We start from the raw sequence: 21,155 nt of genomic DNA on the forward strand, positions 1-21,155 counted from the left end.
CTACCAGTTGAGCCACAGCACCACTTCCAGCTTTTTTCTATGCATGTGGTACCAAGGAATCGAATTCTACCACTAGGCCGCGGTCCTGAAATGCATGCTTTCTTCAAAGTCCCTGACTCTGGGGCTAAAGCCCAATAACTGATGCTTTAAAGGAAAATAATGAAAGAATTGCAAATAATCTGTATGGATGAGTATAACTACTTTGTTTATGAGGAGGAGCATGGAACCTATGGAGGGGAGGGTTTTTCCTAAAGTAACAGAGAGTTTAAATGGATCTTGTACTTTTGTCCCCTAGCCACAGCTCATGTATTTTTACTGCCATGTTTTTATTCCTCAAACATATGACTACTGTAGGGCTTATTGCCATTAAAAGCCTTGTTTAAGTCATCAAGTATCCTGCAGATTCTACTCACTAAAGAGTTATGTGAATGTCTCCTTAAGCTCTCTGGAATTCTTGGAGATTTGAAATGGTCATTGACTTACCAGTCACAGTTTTTACATTAGCAGGTAGATCAAGGCATTGATCTTTCAGGATCTCTTGCTTCTAAGACTTTTCCTTTGATGATTTTGCTTGTTTGTGGTCTTGTTTTTTGCTTTGTTCTGTCTTGTTGGTACCACGTCTGGGGCTTGAAGTCAGGGCCTGGCTGCTGTCCCTGAGCTCTTTTGCTCAAGGCTAGTTCCCTACCATTTGAGCCATAGTTTCACTTCTGACTTTTTGGTGGTCAGTTAGGCTTTCCTGCTTGGCTTGGTTTCCAAATACAATCCTCAGAGCTCATCTACCTGAGTAGCTGGGATACAGGCATGACCCACTGATGCCAGAATCTTTCAATTTTGAATCCTATTTTTTTAAATCAAAAGGACATATTGGAATCAACATGGTGAAGAGAGGAAGATCCCAGGTTCCTGGCCCTGTGGGATATTGGTTTTGTGGTCTTGGAGAAATACTGCCAAGATATTACCTTCTGTGATCCTCAGCATCACCCTGTGGATGGATGGTTGTAAGGTGTATTATCTTAGAAGATTCAAAATGTTCATTTCAGCATCTGACCCAATCCTGAGTCTTTGTCAGGCATGGAAATACAAGCAATTTATGGTCCAATAGGGAGGGTAGACTCAACAGTGACTGCATCTCATGCTATTGCCATTCTGCTTCGAAAGCAGGGGTTGCTACAGGAGGAGAGGGAGAGTCTATCTCAGGTTTTCATGGAGGGAAAAATCATTTCCCACTTCCTGGAGGAGGTGATATTTAAGTTCTGACAGTTTCAGTGGTTTGGCAGTTAATCACCACAACCACTGTCACCTCTCACCATCATTCATTCAAGTTCACTGTGCTCAGAGAATTCTGTTGGGTCATTTATATACATTAGTTCATGCAGGTATCTGGAAACTCAGGATTGTTACCCCTGTTATATGCTGGATGAAACAGGAGCCCAAAGGGATATTTAAAAAGAAATTTTAAGAAGGTCATATAGCAGAAAAGTACAGTCAAGACCTTCATGCAATTATGAGTCTCAAAGATCTTGCTCCCTACACTATAACCTCATCATTCTATGCTAGTCTAAGGGCCAATGCTGAGACTGATAGGGAAAGTTATAGGGAGGAAAATTCTTAGCAGATTGTAAGTATTTTTGAGGGCAAGGCCGCTTTCTTATTAATTTCTCTATTCTAGCAACACTGTCATGGAGCTTGATGTATAGAAGATTTATAATGAAACTATGATGAATAGCATTTTTAAATTTGTTTATTTGATTAATTTGTTTATTGTTATTTAATTAATTAATTTTGTGCCAGGTTTGCATTCAGAGCATTGTGCTTGCTAGGTAAGGGTTCTGCCACGCAAATCATACCTAGTCCTTTTGCTTTTACTTTGTTTGTCAGACAGGGTCTCTTGCTTCTGCTTGGATGGCTGGTCTTTGACCATGATAGTCCTTCCACTATCTCTGAATTATCAGGGATTATATGTATTCACTACTATAGCTAGATTGTTTTTCAGATATAATCTTGCTAACTTATTCCTGGGCTAGCCTTGAACCTCTTTGCTCCTGTCTCTACCTTCCAAGAATTTCTGTATTACCCTTTTGTCTCTATCTTGTTAACTAAGTTAGTTTCTAATCCTCAGCTTTTATTGACACATTCTTTAAGTCAGAGATTTTGTCCTACCCTGTGAGAGAGGGATTTCCTATCTCTACATTTTTTTCTCTCTTTTTTTTTGCCAGTCTTGGGACTTGAACTCAGGGCCTGAGCACTGCCTTTGGGCTTTTTCCTCAAGGAGAGCTCTTTGCCACTTGAGCCACAGCACCACTTCCATATATGTCTTTGTGCATGCTAGGCAAGCATTCTACCACTAGACTAAGCTCCCAGCCCCACCTTTCTACTTTTGAAAGAGTGTTTTTGAAGTTTGTAAGAGTTTAGGGTTCAGCATATTGAAGAGTGCAATTTTAATATAGTACACATTTGGCTGGGCATAGTGATACTCACCTATAATGTAAGCTACTTAGAAGGCAGAGATAGGAGAACCATAGTTTGGTGCCAGTTGCAGAAAAAGTTAGCAAGGCATTACTTGAAAAGTGAACTAAAAATACCAAAAGACTGGCAGTGTGACTCAAATGGTAGAGCACTTGCCTAGCAAGGTCCTGAGTTCAATTCTCAGTACCACACCTGTACAAAACAATATAATGTGGCATTGAAACATACATGTGCCACAGTGGAGAAATGGCTAAAGAAGGCATGGGAAATTCGTACAATGGGCCAGTGTCAAATTGTAACACTATTATATTGGAAGCTATGAGTTTAGTAACAAAGAAAATGCCTATGTTGTACAAGGAAATGAAAAAGGGATCCTTTCCCAAGTTCAAGGTCAGGAGCAACTTTTACCTCTACATGGGTGAAGATCAATGAGCCATTACAGTAGGGAGAATGACTAGTAGCTAGGCATCACTTCTCCGCTGAGAATCCTTGGCTAGAGAAGACTTTGCTCTGCTAACTCTTTTCCACTGGAGATGGAGGGTAGGGAAAATACAGGAACAGTGAAAGGAACTCCTGAGAAAGTTGTGGTCAGACTTTCCTTCTCTGCTTGTAGTTGGAGAAACACAGGCCTCGAGAGAGCACTTGTTCAAGGTCACACAGTAGGGCAGAAGCAGAGCAGGAACCTGATCTCTGTGGTGCTCCCTCTGCATGCCACAGTCACTCTCTGACACTCCCCAGGAGGTACCTTCAAGGTAGAGACGAGGCAGGAGTTTAATGAGATTCTGAAGATGAATCCAAAGATTCACTCTGGAAATTTCCATGTGATTCATTGGTTCCTGTAGGAGCAAAAGCACTGGTCTGATGAAGAAATGTGATTTTTCGCTTCCCAGAGGCACTGAGGAAATAGACATTTGTGAGGAGAGCCACTATTAGCCATTCCTTCAAATCTGACTGGATTCACACTTTCCTGCAGTACTCACTTGGCAAAATTCTACCTGTTCCCAAGGCCTATCTCACATGACTTCTCAGTGAGACCTTTGTTCATGTGTGTGCATGAAGCATTCATTGTCCTCCCATAGGACAGCCACCATGCTTATTTAAAGGGATAAGAAGAAATTATGACTTTCCATACCACTGCAATCATCTATTTTATTTTGTAGGATGATAGGTGGGAATGCAAGTTTTGTAACCAGAGAAGGGATAAAATTGTATTGCTTATGGACACAGAGAAGGCTTTAGAAGATAAAATGATAATAGAAAAATAAGGAAAGAGAAGAAAAAGATAATCTAGAGGGGGGGAAGAAAGAGAGAACATGGATATTATTATCTTCAGTTTTGAATTGAACAAATATCTGCAAAGAGCAGAATTTATTCTATAGACAATGGGAAGCCACAGATAAATCTTGAGCAAGAAAGAAATATGGTAAGCTGTGTGTTGGAGACCCATTCTGGGCATAGGAAGGAGATGGACTGGAGAGAGGGAGCACAATCATCTGAACTGTAGACAAGAATAATTTTTCTGAAAGTTGTTAGTCTGATCTGGTCTGGCCTGAATAGGACGTACAGTGTATGTGTGAAGGCCTAGTGAGGACAGAAGCATGGGAACCGAGCTCTAGAGACAGCACCTCCCCCAAATACAAACGGGGCTGTGAACAGATCTGGAGGAATAAGAAGTGGGAAGGGAGAAGAGGAGGGCCAAATGCCATAATTACACTTGTTCCAGTGAAGCTATGTAGCATGCAAGAGAGGGTTTATAGAAAATGTGAGCTGGTGAGGCACCGCTGAGCAGATGATAGTTGAGAAAAAAGATTGGAAAAAAAAAAAAGCAGTAGACTGAGTCATTCAGGCATCTAGGGCAAGAGAGTTTGGGGCAGAGGGAAGAGCCTACACACCGTCCCCAAGATGTTGCCTGCTGTGTTTGAAGAACAGTGAGAAGGCCAGTATCTGGTATAAAACAGTTGAGGCCAATGGTAGCACCTGAGGTCAGAGGTCAATGAGATAGACCAAGAGAGGTTTTGTTAGCCTACGGTAAGGACTTCGACTTTATACTGCATATAATAAGGAGACCGGATCAGAGAAAGGACATGATGTGACATATTTAAGAGGATCATCCTGATCTTTGTGTGGAAAAATTTGGGAAGAAAGGGTGGAATAGCAAAAGCCCAGGATGGAAACAAGATAAGAGACAGTCACCATTCTCTGGACCTGGGATCAGACTCAAGGTGATGACAGTAGAAATAAGACATTGATCCCTATTGGTGAGGTAGCTGCAGGTGAGATGAAAGGAAACAATGGGAGCATTGATGGGGACACCAGTGGCTTGGGCCGGAGAGCATTAGTTTCCACTGTGTTATGTAGAAGATGTGCATGGGTCCATGGACCATGTCATGAAAATGTTTTCTTAACCTGTCTGTGACTCAACTTCTCCTATGGACCAGGAATAGAGTTGTAATGCCATAAGGTTGACCGCACGGAATGAATTAATTCAAACTGGGCAAAATTATCTCCAGAAAGCAATACACATTAGAGAAGTGTCATAATTATTGTTTCTGTTCTTAAATATATTTTGACATGTGAGAAACTCAGCCTGTCTTGTCTCTGTCTCTCCTGACTCTGGCCTTGGTTATTGTCTAGGTGCTCTCTGATGGGGTTTGACCTGAATCGTCACTGGCTAGATCCTTCTCCTTGGGTCCATCCTACCCTGCATGGGGTGAAGCAGCTCATTGTGCAGATGTACAACGACCCCGTGAGTATCTGAGTGCGCTCCACAGCTGCTGGCCTTGAGGATCACTCTGGGAAGGGGAGGTGCTGAGTGGGAAAGCCCACTAGAAGCTACATGTTTTGATGACAAGCACAAAATCAGAGGAAGCCTGTTGGTCACTGAGTTTTACAGACTCCAGTGCCTCTTCCCAATTTCTTCTCCCACTCCCCTCACAAGTATTGGTTCAGTTATGTGGACTCATGGAATGATGGAAACACATTGGATGTATTTGTCAAGGTTCTCTGGTTACAAACTAAGAAATGCAATTTGAAATAGTATAAGCAAAATTGAGAAGTCATTAGATGAGTGCCAGCTGTGTGTCATGAAAGTGACACACAGGGAATGTGCATGAATGCCAAGTGCCACAAGCCAGTGGCTCTCACTACCACCACAGTGACGCGCTCTCAATAGGCAGCTCCAGAAGACTTTGATGTGTCCACACCTAGGCAAGAGGAGAGGGCCCAAGAGGTAAGTATCTACCTCTATTTTCAGAGAAGAGGGTCCACTATTCCAGAAGAAAAAGCAGGAGGCTACGCAGACAGAACCATGGGTATCTATATCAATCTGCTCAGCAGGGTAAATTCTTCCCAGTGACAAATAAGAGAAAGCATTGGGGTTTCTTAGCTTGGAGAATCATAATCAAACTCTCTGTAGAGCTGCCAGGGATAGGGGAGAATGGACTGTCTTGATACATGTGGAGTACATAAAAAGAGATAGAGCCTTTAACCATTAGAGCTGCCTGATGATGGGGTTGTGAGCCTAGCGTGCTGAAAGCGTTCAACTTGAGGCTAGATGATATTCTGTCCAAAATAATGCACAGAGAAGACTCAAATTATTTGAAAGATATTCTAGTGAAATTACATCTGAGTTCCTTCCAGCTACGTGATTTTATGACCCCTTAGGTCTGATCAGATGACAGTAAAGACAGCACAGCTACCAGAGCAGGGCTTCAGTGCTGTACCAGTGTAACTCACTCTACCAACTCTTGTTGAAGATGCTGACAAAAATATCCAGAACTAAAGAGCTGCATCAATGTGTGCTCAAAAAATACATATAAAAGCAATCTATGAAAAATTAAGTCCTTAGGTGCAATATAGTTGTCTTGATTATAAAATGGCTATTTATTTTAGTAGTGCGTGTGAATTTTACTTTCCGGGTTCTTTCCTAGCTCACCTTCTGCATTGGACCTTTCACAGCCTTTAGTACTCTAGCTTCCTTTTCCAGTTCATCTTTCCTTGTCTCCAAAGTCTTCATGCCACCCTGACCAGCTTTCTTGCAGAGAGAAGCTGCTTTTGACTTTCTGCAGCAGTATCTACAGTCAGCAGCACTTTCCCTTCTGCATCAACTGTAGTTTCTCTGATAGCCACCATGTCTTCTATCTCCTTCTCAAAATCCACAGACATGTGGTTATTTTTTAGATTTGGCTGGCAATAGATACTCAATAACTTTGACTTGAGTTGAACATAGAAAATTCTTTTATACCAAATTTTTTCTATATACAACGCACTTATTAACCTGGACCAGTAGCTCATACCTGTAATCCTAACTACTCAGGAGGCTGAGACCTGAGGATCAAGGTTCAAAGCCAGCCCAGGCACAAAAGGACCCAAGACTCATCTCCAATTAATCTCTAGTAAATGGGAAGTAGGGCCGTGGCCCAAGGGTAGCACAGTAGCCTTGAGTTGACAAGCTCAGGGACAACACCAGGCCAAGTCCAAGACAAGACCCACAAAAAAAAAAAAAGAAAGAAAGAAAACACTTATTGATAGGGAGGACAATGAGCCATGGTGAAAACAGACTCAGGGCCAGAAGGAAGAATAGCTCACAAGCCAATGAACAGAGCGAAGTGGTGTTTTACATGAATCCTAAAGAGATAACTGATGAGGAACCCACGGAAAGGAGGTTAGGGTTGCTGAAGAGGAAGAGACTTCAGCCGGCCAGAACCATCATCAACTAGAAGTTATTGATACGCTCATAAACTACTGGGCATTTGTCTATGTTGCAAAATAGAGCAGGCCACCCATTGCATTAATATTAAGAAATTATTTATGGCATGAATGGATTGATCACCAGAGGGCTAGGTCTTAATAAGCTATATCATGGATGCTGAGCTATTTTCTTCCTTGACATCCATTCCCTTATGCCATAAACTAGGACATAGGGCACTAATGCAAGAATCAATCTGACCTGGTGATAGGATCCCAGCTTATTCCATTTTTTCCTTCCCCTCAGTGTTTTTTGGGGAAATGAAGAGAGCTTTAACACAACACATATTATCTCAGAGGTTTCATGCACCTAGAATGAAAGAACAGCATTACTGGGCCCTTCGTTAAAGGCCTTTCAGGCTGAAATCAATGTGTGCATCTGAGCTGTTATCTCTGAAGTTAGGTCTTCTTTCAATGTTTCACTCCATTCTTTCCTTCCCTCGTTTTTCCAAAATTTATATACTGTGTGTTTATATTTAATGTACAATAGTTCTAATAATGAGGGAAAACTATGATGCTTTCGACACAACAGGGAAACAGACATCCAACAAGTAATACTGGTAAGTGTACATTTCCAAAACATGTCACGGGCTATTAACAAAAAAAGCCAGAATGTGATATAATCAGAATGGTCCTAAGTTTTAGTCTTCCTGGGGATGTTCTTTTCCCCCTTTGGTCCTGGATTATTTTTAGTTGTTCCCCATCTGCTGTTAATAGTGTTGCGGTTTGAATGATAAATTACATGTTCTCTCTAGCTAAAAGTGACAGTACTGGAATGAAGTGCATCCCAAGTAATCATTATCTGGATCTGATTCAAATTCACATTTCACTACGGCATCTTTGTGCTCAGTTCCAAACACTGTAGCGCCCGGAGGCACCTGCCCTAATAGCTTTAAAAGTGTTGCTCTCCTCAACCTTCATTGTCACATACAGAACTGCAATCAGCTCCAAGCTTGCTATTGAGAGAATTTCTGAACTCATTTCTTTTGTCCTTTCCTTTCTTTTTCTTCTTTTCTTCTTCTTCTTCCTCCTTCTCCTCTTATTCTCTGTCTTCTCCTTCTACTTTCCCTCCTTCTCCTCTTCCTCCTTTTCCTCCTCCTTTTCTTCCTCCTCCTCTTTCTTCTTTTTCTTCTCTCCATACCGCTTCCTTTCCATCTTCCTCCCTCCTATCATTCCTTTCTTCTCTCCCTATTTCCCACCCCCTCTCTATTTTTCATTCTCTATTTCTCTTCTTTCTTTTTTCCATTCCTTCCTTTCTTTCCTTCCTTTCATTTTTGTCTTTTCTTTTCTTTCTAACTTACAATGTAGCCCAAGCTGGTCTTGAACTAGCAACTGTCCTGTCAGCCTCCTAAATGCTAGAATCACAGGTGTCTACCACCTGCCCAGCCAGGGATTTGTTTTTAAATGCTTAACCTGGTGATATGCTGCCTACAGAAATAAACAAGCAGAGAATCATCAAGGTTGTCCAAGATGTGGACATGGCTCCCCACTCAGCTTGCTCAGGACATGAGCTGCTCGTGTCCTGCAGCGGACAACTCAGTGAATAGAGTCATCGCAGATAGTTATTCCAGAGTATTAATAAAAAGGAGCACACTATATGGGGGCCAATTGAGGAGACAACATCTGTGTTGATACAGGAGCAATGGCCAAGGCAGGGAGAATGAACAGTAGGGACAGGGGTGCATTTTCCTAGACAGGAAGGCACAGCTTAGGGGAATGGCTTAGCAGTCGTTCTGCTATGTCTAGTACTAGGAATAGACAGAAGAACAGTGCCATAGAGAGTTGGGACAGAGATGGAAAACTGAGCTCACGGAAATGAGAAGTCAATGAAGGATTAGGCAGAGAAGTGACAGAATCATGTTTGCATTTCAGACTGTCTCTTCTGGTAGCTGTTAGAAGGAATTTAAAGGGGTGCAAGCTAGAGTCTAGGAAACAATCCAAGTTTGCTGCTGTTAGACTGAAGGGAGGAGCAATTGCTTGAAGATCGAAGGAACAAGAGACTGGGAGAGGAAGGTGTTTGCATGGTTCCTATGATTTGGCTTTGGCTACACCATTACTATGGTGCCCTGCCTGAGATGAGGCCCCAGGGCCCTTAGTACATGCATCGTTAGATAGGCTCCATTTGAAGTTGAACAGGAGTGAAGTGTCCCACTGATACTGCAGAGTCCTGTAAAGGGGCCTTTTTATGTCCTCATCTGGCAAGGAAAGCCTGCTGTCCTTGTGCAAACGATAACATTAACTTCAAAGACTACTTTCCTATCTTTGGACTCACTAAACCCTTAATCCTTCTTGGGGCCACTAGATATTAAATGATGATCTTGAAAAGGAAGTCTGTAACCCAAAGGACTACACTGAGCTGACACAAAATGTTTCATGTTGTATTTCCAATGATAGCTTCCTCTGGGCAGGATGACTCTTGTTTACCCATTGTGACTGATTGTCCCTAGAGTACAGAGTTTGGCTAATGGTTCTCAGAGTCCTTGGGGCCCAGCAAGGATCTTAATGTAAGCAGGTTCTCAGCATAAATGGTGAACAAATGCTAAAACAAGGCTAGAGCCCCAATGATTAGGGTCTAGGACTTCCTGAAGAGGAGACACTTTAGTGCAGACGCCCTCTTCCAATTCTCTGCTCTCTGGAGTGTCCCTTTATTCTACCACCACACCACCACAGTGTCCTCTTTTAATTAAGATTGTGATCTGGGTTTAACTACAACATACCAAGATTGTCCAGAACTCTAAGGGTTAGAACTTTGGATGGCAGCACACACGCTCTTGTTCCTCTATTCTCAGGTCATCTTTTATGCTATTGCTCCACTCTAGTCCATTACTTACCATTGGCATTGGCTGCTCCTGGACCACCAAGGTCTCTCCTGGGGCTCTCTGGTCTTCCCAACTCCAACCTGTCCCCATGATCCAACTAGTTCTTGTTGAACATCAACTTTTACGCATTCTGGTCTCCTTAGTGACAATGAAGGCCAGGGGAACCAGTTCCAGCTCTGTAATCTTTTCAGGTCTTTCCTACCTTCTCTGATTTTAAGTCTGACAATCCTACCCTTTCCTTAGGTAATTAACACCAGAAATAATATTACCTTTCAGGTAAGGACTTCTTCACCCCCCTTCCCATGGGACCTTTCTTTCAGTCTACCACACATCCCAGAAAATGACAGTCACTTCATATCACATATAGCCAAACAACCAGAGTCACTCATGCTCAAGGCCTCACACAGGCCCTTTCTCACCATTATGTCCAGTCATGATCTTCAAAGCACTAAGCTGACCGGACACTAGTGGTTCACACCTGTAATCCTAGCTACTCTGGAGGCTGACATCTGAGGTCATGATTCAAAGACAGCCTGGGCAGAAAAGTGCCCGTGAGACTCTTCTCTCTAATTAACTACTTAAAATCCAGAAGTGACACTGACTCAAGGTGTAGAGTGCTCACCTGGAGCTCTAAGAGGCTCAGGGGCAGCACCCAGCCTCAAAGCAGTTTAAAAAGAGAAGGAAGGGAGGGAGAAGATAAGATAAGATAAGAGAAGAGAAGAGAAGAGAAGAGAAGAGAAGAGAAGAGAAGAGAAGAGAGAAGAGGGCTTAGCTAATCTGATTTGTGAATGATCTTCCTCATACCATCATTTGCAATTCTACTCCCATCTAAATGTGCACCTGTAAGGTACACTCAGAGAGAAGCTGAACAAAAAGGCGTTGTTTTCTTTAAAATGCATCACAGTTTCCTTAGCATTCCTATGAATACTGGTAACTGTTGAAGTACTGTGATAAATGGCTCAGGTCACAGGTTCAGAGAGGCTTACAACCTTGTGAGATGGCTAGATCCTTCATCAGATCTGTTTCATAATTTGGGTCAAAGGCAGGCTGGAGTTTATACTGGAATAAAGCTAGGATTTGGAAACTTGAGTGTGGGAGAAAGGTGGGGCTGACAAGAGGAAGAGATTCAAGAAAGTTTAAGGAAGCTATATTTAGACTGGACCTTTGGAAAGGAGACAATAGAGATTACAGGGAAAGGAGAACAGGCATTCCCAGGAAAGCTACATGATGGAATGGAACAGAGACCTCCACTGCTGGGGCTGGGTTACAAGGATTATCCTATAGGGAGCTGAGGTAACTCATGTGGCCTGCCACAGTGGGCCAAAGACTCAAAATCCAAGTGTCAAGACTTCTTTTAATTTTTATTTATTTGCTTGCTTATTTATTTATTTACTTATTTGGTAATACTAAGTTTTGAACTTAGAGTCTCATTCTTGCTAGCTGATGTTCTACACTTGAGCCATGCTCCCAGCTAAACTGATTTTTAACTGAACTAAACATCAAATGTCATGACTGTAAAAAAAAATTAGAAGCTTCTGGAACAAGACACTTCTTACAAAGAATATTCTAGCACATACTCTCTTTATCTTGAGAATCATTCGTCAGTGGAGAATTCTCAGTGAAACTGGCTCAATAGAGAAAGAACAATGCATAGTAAATTCCAACCGCTCCGTTCTTCTGTCTAGAGACTCTAGAGTCTTCTAGAATTTCAATCTTTGTCACTCTTGTTTGCTTTCAAACCTTTGACTAATTCTTTACTTCTTATGGAAGTGATGGTCTAAGAACATGTTTATTTATTGCTGCACTCCCAGGCCCTCACATTTCACCCGGACGATTTCAAAAGCACTTAGTTGATTTCTCCTTGAGGGGCTCCACCTTCTATGACCCACTGGGCACACTGTGGCCTTAGTACTTTTTTGACACATGCTGAATGATCAAGGAACAGATAGTGTATGTCCAAAAAAGTACTAAGGCCACAGTGTGCCCAGTGGGTCATAGAAGGTGGAGCCCCTCAAGAAGAAATTAACTAAGTGCTTTTGAAATCGTCCGGGTGAAATATGAGGAGCTTTCTTTAGGGAGGCCAGGCCTGTTGCTGAGAGTGCCAGGATCTGGCTGGGAGTGGGAAATGGACTTTTTTCAGCCCTTTCCTTTGCACCTGGTATTACTCAGAACCCCAGAGCTTATTTTCTTAAAAAGAGGTTTCTACACTCAAAGATGATTTCCCTTTTCCTGCAGGAATATGAACGGCCTTCTCAGTCATCACTGGCGTTGCTATAACAACTTGGCTAAAGCTCTTTTAGACAGATCCATTTCCTTAAACCATTTAAAGAAAATTAGCTGCCATAACAACACGAAGCAGCTTTTAAAGTAGAGCAACACAGGGATAGGTAGGTTCCTCCCACTACCTCCCTTTTGCCTCCTGTAGTCTTCCAGATAAGCTGCTCTCTTTCTGTCATCTAAATAAATAAATAAATTACACCACAGAACAGCGGGTGACCTGGTCAGGTAATATGCACACAACCATCATTCATTTACACCAGCCCACAAAACATACGCACAATATAGAAATATGTGCAAAATGGAGACTTACAATAGAACAAAACCTAGATACTTAAGGCCATATAGAATGATGCTAAATGAAATGACCTCCAAGATATAGAAACAAAAGCCATATAATGAGTGATTGTTATCTTTAATGTACTATGTTATCTCTCATCTCTTTTGCTGTCCCTTGGTTATCACATATTGTTATAGTATCTTACCTGGTTATCTGATATATTGTACAAATGTGTATTTGGTTATTTGAAGTCGATAGGAAAAGGAGGAAAAGATGAGGGTCGGGGGTAGGAGGAGGGAAATGGGGACCAAGACATGAGAAAGGGTATCAATGTATGTGAAGTAATGTACCTTCTATCTGGTGAATATAATGTAACCCTCTATTAATTACAATAAAAATATATGAAAAAGAAATATGTGCGAAATGGATGCATTCACATATATAAACCAGAAAATGCATTAATCATACAAATATGGTCAATTAGAAGCAGACATAGACAAGTCTACAGATAACATGATTATACACACTGCCATCCACTATCTCAACATTCTGTTGAACTTGAAGAAAATAGCAGGAAACCTGTTCTCACAGTAAGCAGGACTCTCACCAGGTAGCTAGAGTCGAAGGCCCTGAGACTACTCCCTAGAAGGGTAGAGAGTACTCCCCAGAATACAAGGATACCTGCCTGTTCACACCTGTCTGTTCATACCTGCCAGGTGTTTGTGTGTGTGTGTGTGTGTGTGTGTGTGTGTGTGTGTGTGTATGTGTGTGGGGGGGAGGGGGGTAAAGCTTGGAAAGCTCCCGTTTTTTACCCCTGTATACTGAGAGGACAACCAGGAGAACAGGAAGCTGCAGCAGGGGTGTTTGGGGGGACAGAGTGATTCCTTGTCCTCTATTATCACCCTCTAGAAAGAAGCAATATCACATCCTCCCATCCCCTGTCCCCCAAACACCACATCCCTGAAGCACCTGAGACTCTCACTGCGACTCCAGAATCTGGACTGCAGGTCTCTAAATTTTTGTTGCAGATCCATATCCAGAGCACAAGCATCTCTACCACCTGCTTGCTTTGTACTCTCAAGCAATACTTTCCCTTCTCTGGACCTTTAATTTCCTTCCATGCTCTAACTTGTCTGCTTCCCCAAAGGCGTGGTTTGATCTAATGGATCTACAAGTATGCATATGTATGAATGCACACATGTGAATGCATATGAATGAATGCTTCTGTGTGAAACATTTTCTATACTAGAAGAGGATATTACTCCAGGGTAGGGTGGGGAGGGATGTCCTGTTGGAAGGCTGAGCATGCAGCTAGCTGCTGGAGGTTTCATGAGGGAGATACATGCATTCATTCCTAACACCACAGGTTACACACATCTGTGCAAATACTTTTCCATTACTAGCAACATAGCCCCCAAATTAGCAAATAGCTATGGAGGGGAAAGGTGCAATCAATATAGGATTCAAGACTTGAAATATATATATATATATATATATATATAATATTGTTCAGAAGGCTATAAAAAACAGGCTGGTTGAGATGAATGAAATTTTTATACTTTTGTTATTTGATTGCTCTTGCCCCAAACTTGGGTCTGAGAATGCCCAACAAATGAGTCCCAGACAAGACAATAACGTAGCAAGCAGCAAAAGTTATTAGAAAGTAAAGGAGCTGGGAGCTGGAGCATGCCTGTAATCCTAACTACTCAGAAGGCTGAGATCTAACGACTACACTTCAAAGCCAGTATGGGCAAGAAAGCCTGTGAATACTACCAAGAAGCCAATAATGGAGATATGGCTCAAGTAGCAGAGCACCAGCCTTAAGAGAAAAAGCTAAGAAACGCTGCCAGGCTCTGGTTTCAAGTCCCAGTTTTGGTATAAAATAAATAAAAAGAGAAGGAAGAGAAGAGGGGAGGGTGGAGAAAGTGAAGAAGGAAGAGGAAAACAGAATGAAAGAGAAAGGAAGGAAGGAAGGAAAGAAAAAAGGGAAAGAGAAGGAAAGAAAGGGAAAGCCCTTGTACCAGAGGGGTTTAGGAAAACTAGGCAAAGGTCACAGCGTTGTCTAGAGATTTGAAAGTGCTAACCACAAGCAGTTAATAGACAACCTTGTTGTTGCCTATTAATATGGTTAGCAACAGGCATCTTCTTTTTTCATGGATTACCTGCTGTTTCTCAAAACTTGCTTGCTTACATTTGTTTTGGTCTAATTTCTGCTACCCTTCTTCCTGAATGCAGGAGTCGCTTTGCAAGTGCTAGGTGCCTGTGTCTGGGAGGTACTGATTTAACTTTACATAACTTCTGCTTTTGTTAGGTCTTGTGCCCTGGCCTATGGCTGACTCTGTCTTATCCACATGCTCTTTTCCTCATCTGCCTATGTTGGGCAGAACTAACAATACCATTTTAAAATGAGCTTGCTTAAACTCTAAGCATGGCTTCCTTCTTAAGTACAACCTTTCATAATCCTAAAGAATCCCTGACTTTGCCCAAACAGATCTTACTTCCGTCTCAATTTTTTCCTGCAGCTTGTGATGGTCTATGAAACTAAGGAATTTTCCAATAAATTATTGCTTCCTTAAGTGTAATTTCCCTCATGATGAAAAATAAGGCTTTTTTTTAAAAAAATAACTTTGACTCTGTCAGAAGAGGGTGGAAAGGTGGCTCTTGGTTCTTGGTGGCATTCCTGTCAATTAGTGGTGGTCCTCTTCAATTCCTCTAACCCCTTTCCATCCTGAAAGATTCTAGGTACGTCTTAGTAACTGAGTAGATAGATATTTGGCTTAAATTGCCCCAGGGGAGAATAAGCAAGTTTCTAAAAGGTTCTATTTGAGTCATGTCTATTATTTCATTCCTTCTCTATGCTCAGTTCTCCTACCTGTACTTGGGAATGACAGGTCCTATTTCCTGGGATTTCTATAAGGATCAGACACTACATAAATAACCTTTAATAGCAGGTATATGAAAATTGTGCTGTTATTTCATGCATTTAACTGAGCAATCATCATATTGTCCCTGCAGCCCAGTTCCGATATTCCATCATTGACCGTGTTCCCTTTGAAGCTATGTTTCTATCCTGAACATCCAGAATAGAGCATACCTTCTCAATGAATACTGGGAAACCAGGGAAAAGGCAGATGGGGAGAAAGAAAACCACTCACTAAACCTGGGAATTAACATTTGAATGGGGTTCTGCTAAATGGATAGACAAGTGTTTTAAGCCAAGAGACATAAAATCCTCTTTATTCTGCAGAATCTACTTCCAAGCCTGCTTTCTTTGCGATTTGTCTATACACTTTGTCCATAGTAAGCCCTCAATTCTTGGCTTACCTGTAACTATCAATAGACTGTATCTCTGGGAAATGTCTAGCCTGTGGGCTGTATACGGGCAAGTAAATTATTTAGTTTATGATGGGACTGACAGGTGGGCTTTTTGTATGTTCCTGGTCAGCTGTCTGGAGCCATCTACTGTATGGATAATTTTGTATGGCATTGAATGATGTTAGAAATATCCAAATGGCCCGTGGCAATAAAGTTTCTATACCAAAATTTATTTCACATTCATAGAGAATACTTCATAAGCATGGTACCTGATCTGATCAGGGATCCATTTTCTCAGCTACATTGTAAACCTCTTTTGCACAGGATCTGCCTTCAGGCAACCGTTATCCTGAACAGGACCAAGGTACCTCAGTGAGAACTTCTTGAGTAGCTGATTAAGATGCAGTCTCTTCAGGATAGTTGTTTAGCTTCCCACAGACAGCCCATAGAGCTGGGATATAGTTCCTGGTTGAAGCATTCGAATGGCAGTTGTCATGATTGTTTCAAAGCTGGAAGTTGCGGGGTTTTTTTCTATTTGGCTTCTCTATCATCTGATAGAGTCCAGCATTTAGAAGATGAGAAGAGAACTTTGACAGGCCCTTAATCTCACTCATCATTCTCAGCAAAATGGCACTGAAACATTCGAGGAAAATAGCCTATAGAAAACATCCAGAGAAATTTGCTGCAGTTTCATCTTTCAAACTTCTGCATTTCTCTCCTACTATATTTCTATTGACTCATCTTTTTTCCTTCCTCTTTCACTTCTGCTCTTCTGCTGATCCCCTGTCACCAACAACTCCTATGTGTAGAATCTTTAGTCAAGCTCACAGATTTGGAAAATTGGAAGATTAGAATCCAGCCTTTCAGAAACCCATAGATTCTTAAGTTCTTCCTTCCTCTCCGCTACCAGTGGCTATTCCATTTACTCTGGTGTCTAAGATAAACCAAGTTTGCACCTGTTTTTCCTTTCCCTCCATCACCTAATTATCCAGGCGATGGTGAGCTAGCTGCAATGGGATCTCAGGGAGTCAGTCTGATATCCCCAGAACCACCTCTCATCATTTATTCAACAGCTCTAGTTTTACTCCAGGTCATTTCCTCTGATTAACCTATCCCCATTCATTTTCAAGCTTACTCCCCTTCTGTGCCCCTCATCTGAGCAGGCTGAGATCTGCTCCCCTGTTAGGGACTCAGCTGAGCAGACTTGTAATTGGGTGCAGGCTACAATGAGGATGTTTGGTGTTTAACATATGTGGAACTTTTCTGAGAGTTATTTTTGGTTGTTGATGTTAGGAGGCTCTGGAGCCCAGGATGAATTCATGCTGGTACATCAAATAGCATATTGCATTTCAGAAATTGGCCTTAGCCATGGGAAATCAAGTAAGCCAGATGCCTAATTAGTCCATTATTTACTGTGGTGAAGAGAGCTGAATTCTGATGAAAGGACCAGTCTAATCATTGCTTCCAGCCAGAACTGAACTGTTTAACCTTTTCACAGGAAATTGCCCCTACCCTCCTGAAGTACTAATGCCCTTCTCCCAGGCCCCATACTGGTCCCAGGTGTCATCTTGGCCTCAGCACAGCCTGAACTTCTGGCCAATGAGCCTTGATATTTTCCCAGTTATCCTAGGCTTCCATGGCCTGCTTTACTTCTAGGCTGTTCAATGGATAAGTAACTTAGCTATAATCCCCCAAAGTAAAAAGGCATCCACTCACTTGTTCAACAAGAATTTTCTGACCCCAGGCACTGTACACTGGAACACACACATAGGCAAAGATGAAACCATCCCTCCCTCTCCAGAAGCTGATGTCTAAGTTGGAGTTGTGGCTTCAAAGCTGGTCTCCAAAAGATATAGCTAGAAGTCCAAAGCCTCTCATACAAAAGTCTTTTCCACTGTATACATGTGTAGCTAATAGCCTAGGATCTGGCCTGGTGTTAAGTCTCATTTCAACATTCAGTAGTTAACCTCCTTGCACAGGTCCCTTAGCCATTCTAAGCTTCAGTTTCTTCATTTTTTGTGTGTGTGATTCATGGGGCTTGAACTTGGCCTGGGCAGTATCCCTGAGCTCTTCAGCTCATGGCTACTGCCCTACCCTTGAGCCAAGCCCCACTTCACGTTCTCTAGAGGTTAATTGGAAATAAGAGTTTCAGTTCCTTTTGTGCCTAGGCTGGCTTTGAACCTTGATCCTAAGATCTCAGCCTCCTGAGTAGCTAGGATTACAGGTGTGAGCCACTGTACCCAGCCAGTTTCTTTATTTTTAAGGGGTGATTATCAGGATTAAATAAAATGGTATGTGCAACTTGTTTTGGGCACTCTGCATGTGCATATAGTCTCTCTCTCTCTCTCTCTCTCTCTCTCTCTCTCTCTCTCTCTCTCTCACACACACACACACACACACACACACACATGCACACACACACACATGCAAAGACTGACCATCATTAATATAAGAAATGTATGTGATTAAATAGATCCTTAAGCACAGAAAGTGCCCCACTTCCTGGAGTGGAACGCTAGACCAAGTCAACCTGTGATTGCAGCACAGGTGGTGGTAGGATGGACAGGACTTTGTGCGCCTTGTGGGAAAAGCAGGGTCATCTGAACTGGACTTGAATTGGAACCCGGCTGAGTTTAAGAGGAAGGGTAGTGTTTATTTGGTTAACAAAGACTAGGGGAGCATTACAGGAGGGATTAGAAGGGTAAATGTAGTCAGGGAATCACCAGAAGTTTGTTCTGCTGGACAAGAGGGAGCCTATAGAGAGAGGACAGGAAGCAAAGCTAAGTGGCAGGAGAGAACTATCAAAGTGCGCTTGTAGATTACTTCAGGGAGCTCAGACCTGACCCTGAAAGCTATGGGGAATACCCATCAGGGAGCAGGAAGAAAACATTCAAAAGAGGGAGAGAAAACATTTTTTCCTTAAAATGCCTGGGGTTTAAAGTATATTGTTGTTGTTTGGAGTCAGCAGTAGAAATATTAGAAACCTAGACTAAAGAAATAATCCAAAATGTGACTAAGAATTTATGCAAGAATAGAAACATCCTAGAATCATTACTTATAAGTAAGAAGAAATGGGGAAAATATAAATGCCTAACGGTTAGAAATTGATTAACTGAATTGCCCTGTGTTCATATAATGGATGTTTACAATGAAATTATAATATTGTGAAAATGCTTATGCTGTAATTTAAAATGAAACATTACAGAAAACAAGGCTGCATATATACTATATGTTAAGACATATGCAAATGCTTAAAACATACGCAAAAAGAATGGATGTAAACTAAATGTTAGCTGTAGTATCCAAGGTGTTTTTTCTCCTCTCCTTTTTTATACTTTACAGTTATTTTCAATATGTACATAAAACATGTGAGGAGGAAAGGATCTGACCATCGAGGGAAAGCAGAGGAAAAAAACAACAGGGCCAAACTTGGTTGGTTCTAAGTAATTAATTTCCTGGAATAGGTCTTAATGAAGTCATCGCTACTCACATTATAGAAGAGAACCAGGTCACTTTCTGTCTACCCATCCATATCTTCATCTTTCCATCCATCCATCTATCCAACCATCCATGTATCCATGCTTCCATCCTACATCATCTATCATCCATCTCCTCTCTCCCATACCCAAGCTTCTACCGACCTAGCAAGGCTTCAGGCTGTCTTTCCTGCCTGCTCCCATTACTACAAACACAGTGCAGAATTTCCCCAACCATCTCCTAGAACACATCCTTACATTTTGCCCTTTCTTATTCTTTGGTCTTTTCTTGGTCTACTAAGTTTTTGATCCTGGAGCATTGTTCAGTCACCAGGGAAAATTAGAAGCAAACTCTTTCATCTCCTAGGGATTAAGTCTCCTAGGACACAGATTCCCTAGGCTCTGGCTCTACCTGCCACTTCATTGCTTCGTTCATTGTGGCCATATCTGTGAAATTGGTGAGAGTCAGCTCCTCTCAGGGAGTGTGAGGATTTAAGAGACACTGCATTGAAAGTACTTGACAGTTTGAGGGCCAGGTGTGGTGAAACTCATCTGCAATCCTCGCACTTCCAAGAAGGCAAGAGAATGAAGAATTCTAAGCCAGTCTGGGCTACACAGCCAGACCTCCTGTCATATAAAGTGAGCACTTGCTACTTAAATAGAGTGGTACTTTGTAGCACTGGCAAATTTTAAGCATTACATAAGTAGCAGCATGTATTTGTATAAACTCAAGCCTAGTAATAGAAAGTAGTTAATATGTTCATACTAATTTCACAAAACTTCAGAAAAATAAAATATTATCATTATGTTTAAGCTGTGGCATTTCAGAAATAGCTTTAGCCCTACTGAAATTACAACAGAAGTGCATCTTAAAAGGCAGAGTAGGAGAAAGTCTCAGGCTTAGCTCAGCTCCTTTGCCCATTCCCAAGCCCTGTTCTTGACAGTCTTTCCTAGGCTGCACTAATGCCTTTAATTGGGTTATACTCAGCCCAGTTCCAGAAGCCTTTGTCTCTTTAGGACTTCCTGGATTTGTCTATTCCAATTCAGTCTGAGTGGAGTTACAGTTTAACCTTCAGAAGTCAAGCAGACTTTTCTTTGTTCCTAGCTTTTGTGTGTGTCTGCACAAAGTCTACATTGAGTTATTAACTCACTGTCATCCCTAAAAGTCAGCAATACTAAGGATGATTTTAAACTGAACACTAGTGATCCTTTCCCTCCAGATCCTCTGGCAGTGACTCCAACACCAGATGTGGTAGTTTGACAAGGAACTTGAGCACAAGATTGCTAAAAGAGCAAGAACCAGGAAGGCAGAATTTGCAAGATGGTTGGCAACTGACTCTGCCGTACAACGCCAGCTGCTCTCATTGGCTATACCTAGTGGGCATGTAAAGGCCAAAGTTCTTCTTTAAACTCCTGGCACCAGTTTCTTTATGATAGAGTTCATCTTCAGGATGTGACTTTGAGAAATCTTCAGCTGCTAAATCGAGCATATGTATGCATGAATTATGTATGTGTTTATAATATTGCTATGTAGCCCAGGCTAGTCTAGAACTTGTAATCTTCCTGCCTTTGCCTTCTTGGTGACAGGATTACAGGCACATCCCATAGCATTCGGTCTAAGACATGTTGTTCACCAGACACTTTCACTATGTGGCTAGATCTGGCACTGATGGGCAAGCAAAAGCTTCTCTAAAGGAACCTGCAAAACTATTAGGTCCTGAGAGTTCCTGAACAGCTATAAAGTACCAAGTATTGTCTCATCTAATCCATAAATAG

General features: G+C 41.8%; 1 protein-coding gene across 2 annotated transcripts in view; it reads left to right on the forward strand.

Annotated features, from left to right (window-relative positions):
- LOC150061855 (BEN domain-containing protein 5) overlaps nucleotides 1–21,155 on the forward strand; it is a 971,256-nt gene that overhangs the window by 864,725 nt on the left and 85,376 nt on the right. For both annotated transcript variants that reach the window (XM_090334883.1, XM_090334882.1), the window contains exon 9: nucleotides 5,101–5,212. In XM_090334883.1, coding sequence (XP_090191009.1) covers nucleotides 5,101–5,212 — 112 coding nt within the window. The remainder of the gene's footprint in view (nucleotides 1–5,100; nucleotides 5,213–21,155) is intronic.

Source organism: Megascapheus bottae, chromosome 6, assembly GCF_031878675.1.
Source record: "Megascapheus bottae isolate mThoBot1 chromosome 6, mThoBot2.hap1, whole genome shotgun sequence".
Taxonomy (NCBI): Eukaryota; Metazoa; Chordata; class Mammalia; order Rodentia; family Geomyidae; genus Megascapheus; species Megascapheus bottae.